At 41.6% G+C, this 18,987-nt stretch overlaps 1 protein-coding gene across 2 annotated transcripts in view; it reads right to left on the bottom strand.

The window, feature by feature from the left end:
* The window catches only part of lhx3 (LIM homeobox 3), a 59,881-nt gene that overhangs the window by 8,053 nt on the left and 32,841 nt on the right, over positions 1 to 18,987 (bottom strand). For both annotated transcript variants that reach the window (XM_080211841.1, XM_080211842.1), the window contains exons 3-4: positions 7,248 to 7,450; positions 5,789 to 5,940 (exon numbers count right to left, since the gene is read on the bottom strand). In XM_080211841.1, the coding sequence (XP_080067967.1) occupies positions 5,789 to 5,940; positions 7,248 to 7,450 (355 nt within the window). The remainder of the gene's footprint in view (positions 1 to 5,788; positions 5,941 to 7,247; positions 7,451 to 18,987) is intronic.

Here is an 18,987-nt window from a genome sequence, read left to right as displayed (position 1 = left end):
CCCAAAGCAGCAAGAGTCAAGGTAACAAGAGTCATAGAGCCATAGAGGCCCAACTTGTCCATGCTGTCCAGTTTTTAACCACTAAGCTAGTCCCAATTGCCTGCATTTGGTTCATATCTCTCTATACCCATCTTACCCCTGTAACTGTCTAAATGCTTTTTAAAACATAAAATTGTACCCACATCTACTACTACCTCTGGCAGTTCGTTCCAGACATTCACCACCCTCTGAGTGAAAAAAATTCCCCTCTGGACCCTTTTGTATCTCTCCCCTCTCACCTTAAACTTATACTCTCTAGTTTTAGACTCCCCTACCTTTGGGAAAGATGTTGATAATCTACCTTATCGATACCCCTGACTATTTTACAGACCTTAATAAGATCACCGCTACGTCTCCTAGCTCCAGGGGAAAAAAGTCCCAGTCTATCCAGCCTCTGTTTATAACTCAATCTAGGATTGAACTCAGATCAGTAATCTTGTACTGCATTTCAGAAGTGGTATCACATTGAGGCAGGAACTGCAGCGTAACTGAAGTGTCCGTAAAAGGGGAGAATTATGGCAAATTGAGATCCTCATTAGATGCACTATGGGACCCAACAAGACAGCACTTCATTTACATTACTCTGTTTGACTTGTAATTCTTTTACCCTGAAGAGTTCTGTGTTCAATTTTAAATATTTAGAGAACAGAAGGAGTGGCATGGTGGCCCACTGATTAGCACCGCTGACTCATAGCACCAGGGACCCTGGGTTCCATTCCAATCTCTGTCTGCGTGGAGTCTGCATGTTCTCCTTGTGTCTGCGTGGGTTTCCTCCAGGTGCTCCAGTTTCCCCCCACATTCCAAAGATGTCCAGGTTAGGCAGATTTGCCATGCTAAATTGCTGCTTTGTCTCCAAAGATGTAAAGGTTAGAATGGTCATGGTAGATGCATTGCAGAGATAGGGTGGGCCTGGGTAAGATACTTTTTTGGAGAGTCAGTGCAGACTCAATGGGCTGAATGGCCTCCTCCTGACTGTAGGGATTCTATGAAGTTTTTTTTTCACACTTTCTAAACATCTAACTCAACTTCAAGTGGGTTTAGAGAACACTCACAGTATCCATGAAATCTGTGTATACTTTCTATACCAGGTTTAACGTTAGACAGAAGTTATACCCTAAGTGGCATCAAACAAAGTTAACCTGGTTGAAAACTGGTTGAAACTGGTCTGTCAAATTTTATAACATTTACACCCATGTGGCTAAGCAGACACTGGTTCTCGAATATATCAATGTAAACAGCATGGGTGAAACAAGGGAACAGGTATATTATTAATTGGCACTGGGCTCGGTAGGTTCCTCGGAGAACAATGGGCATGAATCGTGCTTCAAGTATGAGTGATGGTGCCAGCAGAGTCAAAAAAAACCATCTGGTTCACTGATGTCCTTTAGGGAAGGAAATCTGCTGTCCTTACCTGGTCTGGCCTCCAGATCCACAGCAATGTAGTTGACTCTCAACTGCCCTCTGAGGGCAACTAGGAATGGGCAATAAATGCTGGTGATGCCCAGTGATGCCAGGTCCCACAAATGAATAAAGTTTCTCCCCATTATGAAATTTGCAGCTGAATAGAAAACCATTTTCTCTAGACACCAATCAGATGGACAACAAATGTAATGAAGCTTTATCCTTTTCCCTCAACCCAGGGTAGAAGTTTTATTTTCCTCCAGGAGACCAGAGAGAGGTGAGTCAGGCTGAACTCTGGCCAATTACAAAAAAAGACGAAAGAGTTAAGCACTCTGCAGGGTGTTCACTTACTTTCCATTCATAGGGATTAAGGTTTCTGTTTTACAACTGACTATTATTCAAACTGAATAATTGGAACTCTTTGAATGAAATGCCATTAACAGCCTGTATGCACTGATTTTCAAGCCTTGCAACACTGGTGACCTTCAGTGAGTAGCCAACATAACTGAGCACTTAGTCAAAGATGCTTTTGCTGTAACTGAGTAATTCACCAAGAGGCACGTGATGAGCAATCCGGGCATCGATCCCATTATGTCAGCTTCTTTCCACAGACAACGTACTGTCTCAGGGACATCCTGAGGGGTGACCTACCTGTTAGAGGTCTTTAGGGATATAGAAAGGCTTGATTGAGTAGATGTAGCAAACATAGTGAGACTAGAACTGGGCGATAGAGTCACTTAGAAATCCAATTGGATAATCAAGAGAAATGTCTTTACCAAAGAGTGTTTAAAATGCATCACTCACTAGTACGAGGAGTAGGTGAGGTGAATAACTTCAACATATTTAAAAAGAAGCTAGATAAATATTTAAGAGAGAAAGGAATAGAAGGGGTTGGATGGTGAAGGATGGGAGGAAGCTTCTATGGATCATAAATACTGGCATGAACCTATTGGGCTGAATGGCCTATTGCTCCTCTATAGGTACTTTGTAATATTGGGTGACTTTGTAATCACCAGACACCCCTACACTTTTGCCAAGAGAAAGGACTCTGACAAAGGTAATTTAGACCCGAATTGTTGGCTGTATTCTCTCCCCACAGATGCTGTCAGACCTGCTGAGATTTTCCATCAGTTTCTGTTTTTGTTTGTGTGTGAAGAAGTATCCCTCCCCAGGCTAACCCCATGATCGGAGCATCAGCCACACAGCCCAAGGTCAGGACAGCAGCGATACAATGCAGCCGTAAACAGAAGGGTCATGTTAGCAATACAGTGGAAACCCCTTTACTTCATTGTGGAGTCGGCATGTGGTCTGTACACAGCTGATTCAGACTCACTGTGTTGCAAGGGTTTACTCCATTGTATTTTGGATAACTCCACAGTTCCTGCATCCATTGGCCAAATGTTAGGAATTACTTTCAAAAGGGCAGTTGTAACCTTTCCTTTACCAGTTATAACCATCTCCTTTTGTTTTCTATATAATTATCTCCTCTGGCCTAGAATCTGACCTAATGGCTATCCTCGTGAGCTTGGGTAATGGGAGATGTAATCCGTCCTTTAACTGGACACTAATTGAACAACTGGGCCCAATGGGACCATAAGCAAATAACAAAGGCGATGGTCGCACTTCTGATGTTATTGGTAAACCATTACCATCTAATTACCACTGGAACACCAATAAACATTTATAGAATCAATACAGCAACACCATTCTCTGTGCATAACGTGTATCCCCCCGGTCACTATGCTGCCCCTTTGATGGGCCCAGGTTCCGGAATTCCCTCCCTAATCTTCTCCCCTTCTCCTTTTAAGGGCCTGCTGAAAACATATTCTTTTGACCAAGCTTCTGGCCGCCTATCCTAAAATACCCCGTCCTTTAGTTCAGTGTCAGTTTGTGAGTACGCTCCTGTGAGTTGCCCTGGGAGTCAACCGTTACTTGAAAGCTGCTTTGTAAATATAATGTTGCCACTAATGTCATTGATGTTATTTCTAACACTCTTGCCCGATACTAGAAAAATGCAATTGCTTAACCCTGTGTGTAATAGTTTTGACATGACACTCACAACATCCAGAAATATTTTAAAATCAAAACAGAAAATGCTGGAGAGACTCAGCGGATCTAGTAGCATCTTTGGGGAGCAAAATCAGAGTTAACGTTTAATTCTTCTCCAGACTTTAAAGTTTATTTATTAGTCACAAGTTACTGTGAAGTTCTCCTAGTCGCCACAGCCCAGCGCCTGTTTGGGTCAATGCACCTAACCAGCACGTCTTTCAGACTGTGGAAAGAAACTGGAGCACTCGGAGGAAACCCACACAAACACAGGGAAAACGTTCAGACTCCACGCAGACAGTGACCCAAGCTGGAATTAATCCTATGTCCCGTGTGCTGTGAGGCAGCAGTGCTAACCACTGTGCTGCCTTGTCGCTTGTCGGGTTAGATGAAGTAAAGCGGGGAGGTGCTGGTAGTTTCTGTGGAGTGGTTTGAATTGAATGGTTTGCTTTGTTGTACAATATTCAGTTGAAATTTAGTAAGCATGGTGGCATCGCTGTCCATGATGTTATGCCAGGAAAGAGTTAACACATTTGTTCCAAACTTCTCCCTCTTGCGATTTGCAAAAAGTCACTGGACTTCGTCACAAATGTAACGCATCAAGCAGTTTGACTGGAGTGTGCTGAATGTTGACACCATTTCATTGTAACACTGTGAGTGAGCAGATGAAACTCCACAAGTCATCAGTGTTGGCAATATCCAAATACTTACAACTATAGTTAACCTGTTACTCACACTTTAGAATCTTAGAATCCTACAGTGTAGGAGGAGGCCATTCAGCCCATCAAGTCTGCACAATCCCACCCAGGCCCTATCTCCATAACCTCATGTAGTTACCCTAGCTAGTCCCCATGATACTAAGGGGCAATTTTAGCATGGCCAATCCACGAAACCCGCATGTCTTTGGACTGCACCCGGAGGAAACCCACACAGACATGAGGAGAACATGCAGACTCCGCACAGACAGTGACCCGAATTGGGAATTGAACCCAGGTCCTGGTGCTGTGAGGCAGCAGTGCTGACCACTGTGCTCATAAGATAAAAGGGCTCATTTGGGGGGAGGGGAGTATTTATGCTGAGGGTAAAGAGCCGAGGAAGGGCCCCTCTTCTAGCTCAGACAAGAATCATCTGAACAGAATTTCAAGTTACACTGTTCACACTCAAAACAAGCATGGCAACCTATTTCTGTGTGACCATCTGCATGTCAAATTGTAGTTGTGTGGGGTCATTTTCATTTTCATTGTATTTAGTGAGTTTAGAAATTAAGAGGATTTGTCCAACAATTATTCATGAAGAGAATGTCTTTTTAACTTAATAACTTTACATATATTCCTGCAGAATCGTTTCACATTTAAGGCTGTTAGATCTCAGGGCAGTGAGTTTGCATGTTACTAAACAGGAACTAAAGGCAGAGCATGCAGGAACTAGAGGTAGTTCAACTGACGGATGAAGTTAGAGAAGAATGCTCAATTTCACGCTCCAAGTAATTTCTGTCAATTAAACTAGATTTGAAGCAGATATAGCTCTTGGGGTTGAAGGGATTAAGGGGTATGGAGGGGAGGAGGAGAATCAGGATATTGAATTAGATTATTATCCATGATCATAATGAATGGCAGAGCAGGCTTGGAGGGCTGAATGGCCTACTCCTTCTTCAAGTTTCTATGTTTCTATGTAATGGGTAATGAATTTTGCGTTCATTAGTTCTGAGCAGAGGCTCGTATCCCTCTTTCCCAATGAACCTGTTGTACATTTCCATGAGGCCATAAGACATAGGAGCAGAATTAGGCCATTCGGCCCATCGAGTCTGCTCCATCATTCAACCATGGTTGATATTTTTCTCATCCCATTCTTCCTGCCTTTCCACTGGGGAGGTGACGGCCTAGTGGTATTATCATTCGACTATTAATCCAGAAACTCAGCTAATGTTCTGGGGACCTGGGTTTGAATCCCGTCACAGCAGATGGTCAAATTTGAATTCAATAAAAATCATCTGGATTAAGAATCTACTGATGACCATGAAACTATTATCGATTGTGGGAAAATCCCCATCTAGTTCACTATGCCCTTTAGGGAAGGGAATCTGCTGTCCTTACCCGGTCTGGCCTACCTGTGACTCCAAAGCCACAGCAATGTGGTTGACTCTCAACTGCCCTCAGACAACTAAAGATGGGCAATAAATGCTGGCCAGCCAGTGATGCCCATGTCCCACAAATGAATAAAAAGAAACCTTCCCCCTGCTCTTCCTTTACATTTCCAACAATTAGCAGTTTTAATATGAAATAAATCATGTTTGTTTTCATACCTGGACCACACGCATGTCCAGGCCGGTCTCAGAAGAGAGCTGTTCTCGCACATGGCGAGCTGGTTTGGGGGAGTTGTTGTAGGCATTCTTCAGAGTTTCCAACTGCTTGGCAGTGATGGTGGTGCGTGGCCTCTTGGCGTTAGTTTCCGCTTCTGAAAGTAAATGAGAAGTCTGGTGATCAGAATGAAGTGTGCCCAATTCTTCCCGAACCCAACAATCAACTGCATGGACTGCAGCAGGATGGATTGAGTTGTGAGCTAGGTTAGGGGTGATGTGGGAAGAGGATACATCAGACCAGCATTGTGTGTCTTTGCTTGGGTGGCTGTATGTAGATGTACATCAGAATGTGCTGGGTAGGCTTTTCTGAACATGAATCCCTCCAGTGCAGAAGGAGATCATTCAGCCCATCGAATCTGCACTGACAACAATCCCAATCAGGCCCTAATCTTGTAACCCCATGTAATCCCCCGACGCTGAAGGGAAATCCCACCCAGACTTGTTCCCCATAACTTCAAGTATTTACCCCGCTAATCCCCCTAACCTACACATTTTGGGACACTGAAGGACAGTTTAGCTTGGCCAATCCATCTAACCTGCACATCTCTGGGTTGTGGGAGGAAACTGGAGCAACCAGAGGAAACCCAGGCAAATACAGGGAGAAGGTGCAAACTCCACACAGACAGTCACCTGAGGCTGGAATTAAACCCAGGTCCATGGCACAGTGAGGCAGCAGTGCTAACCATTGTGCCACCGTGCTGCCTTTTATATGTGAGTATATCTGAGTTTATGTGTACATGCATATCTTATCCATGTTAATGTGGGATTGTTCACAAATAATGTATCTAACGATTTGGAAAGTTGGTGTATATGACAATGTGGTATATCTGAGTTTATGTACACAGGCATATATTTTCAATGTCAATATTCGTTTGATTTCACAAAGAATGCTTTCAATGATTTTGATAAGTCAGATGGATTCATATCACAAAAGATGACAGTTGTAATAAAATCTAAAAATGTGGACTTCATTGTCTCCAAACTGTATGGATTATACGCTCACATCTTGTGTACAACTGCTTATATTATGTGCACCCCAAAGTTATTTAAACTTTAGCTCTATGTATCTGCAACTCTTTAATACAGTTAACAAGCTTCAGATTCACTGTTCTGTCCACACAGAATGAAAAGTAAATGGACCAGTAATGTATCCATCCATTTTGGATCAAAAGAGAATATTAAATACAACCAAGTCAAAAAATTTCAGACCTATCTCCTGGTCCTTGTTTCAACAACATGCCCAATTTCATGTTATGAGTAATTTCTGTCAATTAAACATGATTTGACCGCAGTGTTAATTGCAGCAAGAAATTAAATCTGCATATTTAATATTATTTGGAAGTTATGGTGCAATGTAATGGTTCTCTATTTTTCAAATGCCTGGGGGAGGGGTGTAACTTACCTCTTTGTTTTGCTGCCTCATAGTCTCCTTTGCAGACCAGTCTACTATCTTCCATAAGGTAAAATTCATCTCCAGTGGCAAGTTGGCGTTTGCAAACGATGCAGGCGAAACACTGCAGATGATACACGAAATCCTGAGCCCTGCGGACCACCTGGGTAGGGGGGATTCCCTGCTGGCAAGCAGCGCATTTCCTTCCAAATCTCCTGCAACAGCCAAAGAAAAGGGGCTCAGTGGAATCCAGGTTCAGGACTGGGATGGATCTGTACAACCCTACTGCAGTAAAAAGTCTGACAACACCAGGTTTTAGTCCAACCTATTTATTTGATAATATACTCACAAGCTTTCGGGGTTAGTCCCTACTGCCACAGTTAGCCCTCCATCTGTGAAAGCTTTTATGACAGATCTAAGTGCTTGGGATCTCATTTCTTGTCCTAATGTCAGTTTGTGAGTTAAAGAGTAACAGATAGCGACACACATTCATATATCCTCAATAGTTAGCCAGCTGTATAATGTAGATGGCAAGTTTCTTTTTAAGTTTATTTACTAGTGTCATAAGAAGGCTTACATTAACACTGCAATGAATTTACTGTGAAAGTCCCCTAGTCGCCACACTCTGGCGCCTGTTCGAGTACACTGAGGGAGAATTTAGCACGGCCAATGCATCTATAACCAGCACGTCTTTCAGGCTGTGGGAGATGGCATCTCCACATCAAGATTGTGGGAGAAAACAGGAACATTTGGAGGAAACTCACGCAGGCAGGGGGGGTGATGTGCAAACTCCACATAGACAGTGACCCAAGCCAGGAATCCAACCCTAGTCTCTGGCACTGTGAGGCAGTAGTAGTAACCACTAAGCCACTGTGCCACCTATTATGTTGAAGGTTCTACATAAATGTAAGTTGTTTGTTATGTTTAATGTATCATACTGTGTTATGTAATGAATATATGATGTGTACAGGAATTCCTGTCCACTGATAAACACCATATAGACTTTGTTCATAAAACAAAAGCAAAATTCTTTCGAAAATCTGAAATCAAAACAGAAACACTCGGCAGATCTGGCAGCATCTGCGGGGAGAGAAACAGTCCAATGACTTCTTCAGAACTGTTCGCTAGCAGTTCTCAACGAGTCATTCAACCCAAAGTGCTAACTCTGTTTTTCTCTCCACAGATGGTACCAGACCTGCTGTGTTTTATTCAGCATTTTCTGTATTCATTTTGCTAGACATCAAATATCTACAAAATCAAGTTTGAAAAATAGATGTACAGTAAATAATGAATGGCCGCAGGTAATATACACAAAGAGGTAAAAATGTACCAAATACTGACAGATACAATACCCAGGCAGATAAATGGATATACAACTTAGAGACAAAATGTATACAGGTGAATAAATAGATACAGCATCCAAATAGATAAATAAGTCTAATAAATATTGCAGTCTGATTGGTACATTGCTTAGGTATTTAGAAATATAAATAGCTATATATAGCTATACTGATATATTGGAGTATCGGCATGACTTATTGCCCTTCAGAAGGTGGTGATGTGCCACCTTTTTCAAGTCCATAGGTATGCACACCCATAATCACCAGATAGTCCATTTCAATATATTGACCCAGAAACAATAAAGGAACAGTGATACATTTCTAAATCAGGGTGGTGCGTAACCTGAAGGGGAATTTCCAGACTGTGATTTCCTCCATGCTTCTAATGCCCTTTTTGTTTGATATTAGAGGCCACAGGTTTGGGAGGTGCTGTTAAAGTTGCTGTAGTGAGTTTCTGCCGTGTATTTTGTACATGGTATATGCACCGTTGCCAAGTTGCATCAGCACAAGACTGAATATTGCCAAGGTTTTGCTGTGCGCAAAAATGATTGCTTCATTATCTGAGAAGTTGCAAGTGGAACTGAGCATTGTGCAATGCTAACCAACAATCTGACTTTTGACCTAATGAAGGAGGGAAGGTCATTGATAAAGCAGCAGAAAATGTTGGGACTGGGAACTCATGCATCTATTTACAGTGCAAAGAGAGATAAATATATATTGTATATAAATAGATAAAGAAGTACAATATGCAACAGAATATATTGATACAGTACCCATATAAAATAGATAAGTTACACAGGGAAATGCATATTGACAGAATAACCAGATAGATATATAAGTACTGCACTCAACTGGATTAATAGATGTAGTACACCGGGAGATTAGATAGATAGACAGACAGACATACACTGCATAAAAGCAAATTACTGCAGATGCTGAAATGTGAAACCAAAAGAGAAAATGCTGGAAAATCTCAGCAAGTCTGGCAACATCTGTAAGGAGAGAAAAGAGCTGAGTTTTCAAGTTTGTCAAAGTGCTTTTACAAAGGGTCATCTGGCCTTGAAACGTCAGCTCTTTCCTCACCTGACAGATGCTGCCAGACCTGCTGAGATTTTCCAGCATTTTCTCTTTTGGAGACAGACACTGCACCCTGGTAGACAATGAAATGCAGTGGCTAGATAGAAAAATATAAAGAATCCCCAGGTAGACAAGTAAATATTGTGCTCAGATGGATTAATAGATATATTATTTGGAGAGATGAATTCAGTACCCAGTACTGATGACCAGTGTTGTACCCAGAAAAATAAAATTATAATGTACACAGACAAATAAATTGAAAACATAACAATAAAGATAAAAAACACAGAATCCAGACAGATAAATACGTATATTACCCACATAAGTAAATAGATACAATATCAAAGAACTAAATAACATAGGTACCAATTAGATACCCAAGGAAAAAGAGATACAATGATCAGTGAGATAAATAAATGATACAGTGGCTAGATCAATAATTTGATACTGTAGACAGATGGATAACTAGAAACATATCCAAATAGATAAGTAGGCACATCAGCCAAAGAGATAAATTGATACAGTACCCTGATAAATAAATCGTTTAAGTACACATAGATAAATAATTACTGCACACAGTTATACAAATAGATACTATTCCCTGGTAAATAGATACAGTTTGCAGGTAGATACCATACTTAGGCTGATACATAGAGGCCAGACTCAGAGAGACAAATAGACACAGGACACAGATTAATAGGGTGGAGTAATCAGGTAGATAAGTAGATACCTGAGAACATAAGAAATGCAAGCAGGAATAGAACATTTGATGCTTCAAGTCTGCTTCACCATTCAACAAGATCATGGCAAGTTCTTCCTGAATTCCACCACCATAAACTATGCCTATTTCCATTAATTTCCCTTTACCCCAAAACCTAATGATCTCTGTCTTGAATATACTCATTGATTGAGCATCTGCAACTTCTGGTTACGAGAATACCACCAATTCACAACCTGACAAATGAATAGATATTGTATTCAGAAAGAGAGATAATGCAGCACACAGACATAGAAATAGATACAGGAAACTGTTTTGTTTTATTATTATTATTCATGGAATGTTTGCGTTGTTTGCTAGGCCAGCTGCTGTGGCCAGCTGTATTTGTGAACCATTGCAGTCCATGTGTTGTAGGTACATAAACAGTGCAGTTAGGCAGGACGTTTCACTATTCTGACCCCAAAACAATGAAGGAATGATGATATATTTCTAAGTCAGGAAGCAGCATGACATAAAGATGGTGGTGTTCCATGCACCCGCTGCCTTTGTCATTTAGGTGGTAGAGGTAACGCATTTGAAAGTTGAGCAGAAGTGATCTTGGTGAATTTCTGCAGTTCATTTTGCAGATTTTACACACTGCAGATATGACATACCATTGACGGAATGAAGAAATTCTTGAGGTCGTGCATGGGATGGCAATTAAAGGTGCTGCATTGCCATGATGGTGTCAAGCTTCGAGAGTATTGACAGAGCGGCACCCATCCAGGCAAGAGGAAACTATTCCATCGCATTCCTGATTTATGCTTGTAGATGGTGAGCAACCTCTGAAAAGTCAAGAGGTAAGTTACTCACTGCAGACTACCTAGCCTTTGAACTTCTCCTGTAGCCACAGTATTTATGTTGTTCATGTAGTTAAGTTTTCGGTCAGTGGTGACCACCAGGATGTTGATGGTGGAGTGTTAAGTGATTGTGGTTCTGCTGAACATCAAGGAATATAACTACACTCTTTTGTTCTAGATGGTCATTATCTGGCACTTATCAGATCACTTTTCAGCTCAAACCAAAATGTTGTACAAGTCATGCTGCATGTGAGGTTAATTTTTCTCTTTCTGGGAAATTGAAAAATAATTGAACAATGTGTAATCCTTGGTGAATAGATATAGACAAAGTAGCCAGATAGATAAATAGGTATGATATCCAGAAAAATAAATAGACACACTACTCAAAAAGTAAATATGGCACCTAGCAAAATAAATGGGCACCCTCCCCAGAGAGCCTATATAACAAGTGATTTAAGTAGGCATAGAATGCACATAGATAAAGACATATTGCATCCAGATAGCTGAATAGATGCAACATAGATTGAATGGCACAGTGGCACACTTGTTAGCACTACTGCCTCACAGTGTCAGGAACCTGTGTTTGATTTCCAGTTTTGTCACTGTCTGTGCAGAGTCTGCATGTTTTCCCCATGTCTGCATGTGTTTCCTCCAGGTGCTCTGGTTTCCTCCCATAATCCAAAGACGTGCTAGTCAGGTGCATTGGCCATGCTAAATTCTCCCTCAGTGTACGCAAACAGAGGCTGGAGTGTGGCGACTCAGGGATTTTCACAGTAACTTAGTTGCAGTGTTAATGTAAGCCTGCTTGTGACATAAATAAATAAACTTCAAACTTAATAAAAACAGAGTTAAATATATATATTGCCGGTTAAATAAAGAGTTACAAGTACCCAGAAAAGGTAGAAACAGCAGCCAATGAGATAAACACATTAGCTTGAGATTTATATAGATATTGCACTCAGAGACTGGACCACAACAGATATATAGATACTTTATGAAATATTTCATGATACATAGTTAAATATAGGACACAGAAAGATAAATAGAACCTGTACCCAAAGGGATAAAAAGGCACACATAGACTTACAGATAAATAGATACTGTAGTCTGATCGATAAATAGAAACATACCCAGCTAGATAAATAGGCACCATTCCCAGATAGATAAACTGATATATTATCAGACAAATAAATTGATTCAGTGCCCAGACAGATACATAGATGCCTTCCTTGATAGGCAAATAGCTTTCATGACCAGATAGCTAAATAGATTAAGTAAACGGATTAATAATTGAAATATCCATAGAATTAAATAAATAGCATATCCTGATCAAAAAATAACTCCAAACCTAGACAGATAAATTGACACAACACTCAGCAACATACATTGAAACTGCATCAGGTTTGATAATCACAAGGTCTACTTAGATACATAAGTCGATGTTGTACCCAGATAAATAGGCAGATACAGTGCTCAGCAATTTAAAACAGACATTATATTCAGATAGACTAATAGATACAGCACCCCATGACTTAAATAGCTATTGTATCCAGATAGGCAAATAGATTTTGTAGAAAGATAGATGCCTAGATACTGTGTGCAAATAGATGAATACTCAGGGACATTATATCCAAATAGATAAATAAATACAGTGGGTATATGATAAAGAATTACATACCCAGAGATGTAAGTAAATACATTCCCAGACAGAATACCCCGACAATAAGTACATACAACATCCAGATGAGTCAATAGATATTGCATCCTCCTCGATAGATATTGTACCCAGATAGATAAATAAATGCATGCACTTACATAAGTTAATAGTTACAGTATCGAGATAGATGAATAGATAGTGTACCAGTTAGTTAAATGGATGCAATACCCAGAGTAATAGCCAACAATGTTCCATGATAGATAAATGGATACTCAGAGAGATACATAAACCATGTGCTCAGGATGATAAATAGGTGCAGTACTCAGATACTTAATAAATATTGTTTCCATATAGACATATACCCAGTTAAACAAATATACTCCATACACAGATAAATAAATAGATAGAGTACCCAGGGAGAAAAATAAACTGATACAGTAAACAGATAGATGTATGAAGATGGAGAAATGAATACTGTGCTCAGAAAGATTAATGCTGTGCCCAGATAGATAACTAGATTTATTAGCTAATGAGACAATATTTACAGTCTACAGATAGAAAACAGAGATACTGCAACCAAATAGATAAACACCCTACCTAAACAGAGGAATATTCACTGCTGCCAGTTGATGAGTAAATACTGTGGCCAAAGAGATAAATAAATACAAAATCAAAACAGAACAACAATCCTAATGATAGATGGGTAGATAAATATAGTGCATAGTTTCCTATTAACTGTATCCAGGTAGATGAATAGATACTGTATCCAAATAGAAAAATCAATACATTATCCAGATACTTGTAGAAAAATAGATACAATACCAGATAGATACAGACATCAGATATTCAAATCGTTAAAGAGATGCTATACTCCAATAGATCATAGAACATGTACTCAAACAGATAAATAGATGCAATACTCAGAGAGATAAATAGATACTATATACAGATTGATCAATAGACCCTGTATTCAGATAGGTAAACAGATCCAGTGTACAGATCAATACTCACAACATTCAGTCAAAGAACTATATACAGTGTTCACATAGTAAAGTGGCCATAGCACCCTGTTAACTTCATAGATACAATACAGAATTAATTGTAATGGGGAATAAGGAAATGGCAGAGATGTTAAGCACTCAACTTGTATATACTTTATATTTGTATCTACCATAAAACATTCCCCGGGGGTGGGGGGCGGGACATGGTGGCACAGTGATTAGCACTGCTGCCTCACAGTGCCAGAGACCAGGATTTGATTCCCAGCTTGAGTCACTGTCTGTGTGGAATTTGCATATTTTCTGCGTGGGTTTCTTCCAGGTGTTCTGGTTTCCTCCCACTGTCCAAAGATGTGCGGGTTAGGTGGATTGGCCATGCTAAATTGCTCCTGTGTGTCAGGAGGACTAGCTAAGATAAATGCATGGGGTGGGATTGTGGTTGGTGCAGACTCAATAAGCCGAATAGCCTCCTTCTGCAAAATAAGGAAGTTAAAAGTATTGTTGTTCATAAAAAAATATACTGGAGAAATTAATGGCACAAAAAGCAATGAATTCCCTGCATGTGATAGTCTATGGGTTTTAAAGAGAACCCTTTGTAGAGTACTGGATGCATTAATTTTGTTCTATATACTACAAACTATATATCCTAGATTGTAAGGAAAGGAAGCTGATCTTATTAAAGAATATAAAATCCTTCAGGCAGTGGAGACACTGGGATATTTCCCCTGGATGGGGAATCTGGAATGAGAAGTTTCAGAATTATACAGTATTCTATCACTTGGGACTGAGAGGGGGAAAGATTTCTTCACTTTAGGGGCAGTGAACTTTTGAAATCCTCTGCCCCAGAGAGCTGGGGACACTCAGTCACTGCGTAAATTCAAATCCGAGATTGACTGTGCTTGAATACTAACAGATCGGGGATGTGGGGATAGGGCAGCAAGGTGCAGCTGAGGTAAAAGATCAGTCATGATCTTATTGAATTGTGGAGCTCGCTCGAGGGACTGAATAGCCTATTCCTATTTCTATGTCCTTATGCTCTTACATACTAAGACGGGAAAATAGATGTGGTACACTACTAGGTAGAGATATACTTTATTTGGATAGATAAATAGATATTTTATCCAGGAAGATCAATAGGTACCACATCTAAATAGAATAAGAAATTGAGTAAAACAAAGAAACATAGTAATTAGTAGCAGGGGTAGGCCATTCAGCTCTTCAAACCTGCTCCACCATTCATTACGATCATGGCTGAACAGCAAATTCAATTTCCTGATCCCTCCCTTCTCCCGCATATCCCTTGATCTCTTTAGCCACTAGAGATATACAGTACCCTAATAGTGGAATAAATACTTTATCCCGATAGATAAATAGACACAGCATCCCTGTTGATGAATAGATGCAGGACCCTGACATGTAAATAGATTTATTAGGCAGATGGATAAATAAACAGTTTACCCAGATAGATAGTGTGGTATCCAGGTAGAAGGGTAGATAATAGGTCATGCCATTCAATAAGGCTAAAACTGGGACCAGTGATCATGATGTGCAATTAAACCATGCCTGTTGTTTCCAATGCAGGCAGCGTGCAAACAATATACATTCTGCAGCTAACATGAGATCAAACTAGCCAACTTAAACCCAGCTTGTACTCCATAAAGAGACAATGCATTTTGACTGTAGCAGGTGCTGGAAGTGCTGAGGAGGTGTGTGTCTAACTTGCAAGGAGAGTACCAATACTGCAACAGCAAAGAGGGTGGGCTTCAACGTTCTTCAATGGAGATTGTGATGCAGGAGAGAGGAACACGTTCATTTTATCTTACAGTGGACTTGGAGACCCTTCAGACAGATATTGCAAAGGAGCACATTGCAGTTAATATCCAAGTGCCACAAGAAGGTCAATAACCTCACACAAGTGGTCAAGATCACACACAGGTTGCACCTTCATTTGCCAAATGCCCTATCCCATCAACACATTACACACTATCATAAAATAAACTGTGCTGGAAAAGTCAGCAGGTCTGGCAGAATCTGTAAAGCAACAAACAGAGATATCGCTTCAAGTCCATAGAGTCAGGTCGAATTTTGATGGGTTTTATACTGTTGAGAAAAGGAGGGGCAGGTGGGGCAAAAGGGGTCAGTGACGGGGGTGATAGACTGACAAAGGTGTCATGGAATAAAGAGGTAAAGGGAATGGCTGCAGTAAAGCAAGGCATTGGTTTCAAGTAGGTGTCAATAGCAGAATAAAGGTCTGTATGAAGGCAAAACATGAAAACAAGATACAAACTGGAACCTAGTGGGGGGAAAGTCAAAGGGAAAACAGAGTTCTGAAGCTGATGAACTCAGTGTTGAGCGCGTAAGGCTGCAAAGTGCCTGAGTGCAAGTTGAGGGAATGTTCTTCCAATTTGCACTGGGCTTCACTGGAACATTGCAGAACCAAGCACAGAAATGTGGGTGTGAGAACACGGTGTTGAATTGAAATGGCAAATGGCAGGAAGGTCAGGGTCATGCTTTCAGGCTGAGTGGGGGAGTTCTGCAAAGCAATCACCCTAGGCTGTGTTTGGTCTCCCAGATGCAGTGGAGACCAAAGTTAAAATTTGTTTATTAGTCACAAATAAGCCTTACATTAACACTGCAATGAAGTCACCACAGTCCAGTGCCTGTTTGGGTCAATGCACCTAATCAGCATATCTTTCAGATTGTAGGAGGAAACCGGAGCAAACCCACGCAGACATGAGGAGAATGTGCAAACTCACACAGACAGTGACCTAAGCTGGGAATCAAACCTGGGCCCTTGGTGCGATGAAGCAGCAGTGCTAACCACTGTATCACCATGCTGCCCACTATATTGTGAGCAGTGAATAAAAACCGTAGACGAAATTGAAAGGAGCACAAAGTAAAGTGCTGCTTCACCTGGAAAAGTGTTTGGGGACGTGAATAGTGAGAAGGAGGGAATCATAGAATCCCTACAGTGCAGAAGAAGCCATTCAGCCTATTGAGTCTGTACTGACTCTGACAGAGTATCTTACCCAGGCAGTCTCCCACACCATATATCTATAAACCCTTGCATTTATCATGGCAAATCCATCTAGAATCCCTTGAATGCAGGAGGAGGTGAATCTGCACCGACCACAATCCCACCCAGGCCCTATCCCCGTTACCCCATATAATAATCCCACTAATTTCCTGACACTAAGGGGCAACTTAGCATGGCCAATCCACTAACCTGTACATCCAAGAACTGTGGGAGGAAACTAACACACCCAGAAGAAATGCATGCAGACATGGGGAAACTGTGCAATTTCTAGGCAGACAGTGACCCAAGGCTGTGAGGCAGCAGTGTAACCACTGTGCCACCGTGCTGCCCTTGGTAAAGGGGGAAGCATTACAGGTCTTACAGCGACATGAGAAGGGGAATGAGGTCCTGAGAGTGACAGAGGAGTGGACCTCTGTCCCAGAGAGACCAGTTACTTTGGAATACTGGCAGGGGAGCTGAGGGAAAGATGTCTTTGAGGGTGGTAGAAATGACAGAGGATGATCTATTGAATGTGAAGGTTGGTGGGATGGAAAGAGAGGACTAGAGGAACCCTATTCTGGTTCTGGAATGGTGGGGAAGGGGTGAGAGCAGAAATGTGGGAAATGGTCAGCAACAGTTGAGGACCCTGTCAACCACAGAGATGGGGTGAGGAATCCTCATTTGCGGATAAAGGGAGACATGTTGAAAGTGGAAACTAGTATCATCAGAACAGGTGCAAAGGAGACAAAGAGACTAGGAGAATAGAATAGATTCTTTCTCGCAACTGAAGTTAAGCTAGCTAAGGGAGTAAGTGGGTTTATGATGAATATTGGCAAACAGTTTCTCCCCAGAAATGGAGACAGTGAAGTCAATAAAGGGACGGGAAGTGTCAGAGATGGACTGTGTGGAGGTGAGAGAGGATGGAAACTGGAAGCAAAATTGATGATTTCTTTTTTCAGTTCCAAGTGAGAGCATGAAGTGACCCCAGTACAGTCATCCATGTATCAGGAAAAGATTGGAGGTGGGGTGAGGTGGGGTGAGGTGAGGTGAGGTGAGGTGAGGTGAGGTGGGGTGGGGTGGGGTGGGGTGGGGTGGGGTGGGGTGGGGTGGGGTGAGGTGAGGTGGGGTGGGGGGGGCCCTGAGTTAGAATGGAAAAAAGGGATGTTTTGGATACCCCATTAAAAGAGTGTCTTAATGGAAGGGTTGAACTATAGCAACATCTGGGGGGGTGATTCTCCCATTCCACCGTGCTGCATTTTTAGCACAGTGGGCCCGGAGACTCCAGCAGGAGCCATATCAGGGGCTCCCCACTGGGTGCCTGGGTCTCATCAAGTCTCCCAGTGTTGGATTTCCAATGCTATCTGCTCCGTGCCGGAAATCGCTGTGGAGCTGCATAATTTATGTAAATGTTTATTTCAATGTAATTTAAATATTATTAGCGGGCCTAGGACTGAAATCTCCAGAGCCGCTAGCCTCTCCACTCCCAACCAGTGATTCACTCCAGGGATTACTGGAACTCCCCACTAGTGGGGAGCCTGACCCCATTGGAGTGAAGGGGGACAATCGAGGCTTCCCAGAGAATCGGATGCCATTAGGGAGGGTGCCCTAGGTGCATTGGCACCTTGGCAGTACCAGCCAGTGCCCCTGAAACTGCCCAAGGGGCAAAATGCCAATGCCCCAGGACCATGGCACTGCCCATCAGGCATAGGGCAAGTGCCAGTGGGCTGGAGCATAATGGGGACAGACTATACAGATTATAGAGACTGCACCAATACTATATAGACAAAGCATACTGTACATAGAGAAGGAAAGGAGCAAGTGCAGAATGTGGTATTACAGTAATAGCTAGGGTTTAGAGAAAGATCAACCTAGTGTGAGGTAGGTCCGTTCAAAAGTCTGGTAGCAGCAGGAAAGAATCTGTTCTTGAGTCAGTTGGTATGGGTCCTCAGACTTTTGTATCTTTTTCTCAATGAAAGAAGGTGGAAGAGAGTGTGTCCAGGATGTGAGGGGTCCTTAATTAACAATGAGGGAGTGATAACCTTTGTGGTCATCGTAATTTCTGAATTTACAAGCAATGTCAACGCTTTGTGTGGTCAAAGGCACTGCA

The sequence above is a fragment of the Carcharhinus amblyrhynchos genome, chromosome 25 (assembly GCF_965287045.1).
Source record: "Carcharhinus amblyrhynchos chromosome 25, sCarAmb.v2.hapA, whole genome shotgun sequence".
NCBI lineage: Eukaryota > Metazoa > Chordata > Chondrichthyes > Carcharhiniformes > Carcharhinidae > Carcharhinus > Carcharhinus amblyrhynchos.
Note: the sequence above shows the minus strand (reverse complement) of the source record. Positions and strands in the feature narration are given on the sequence as shown.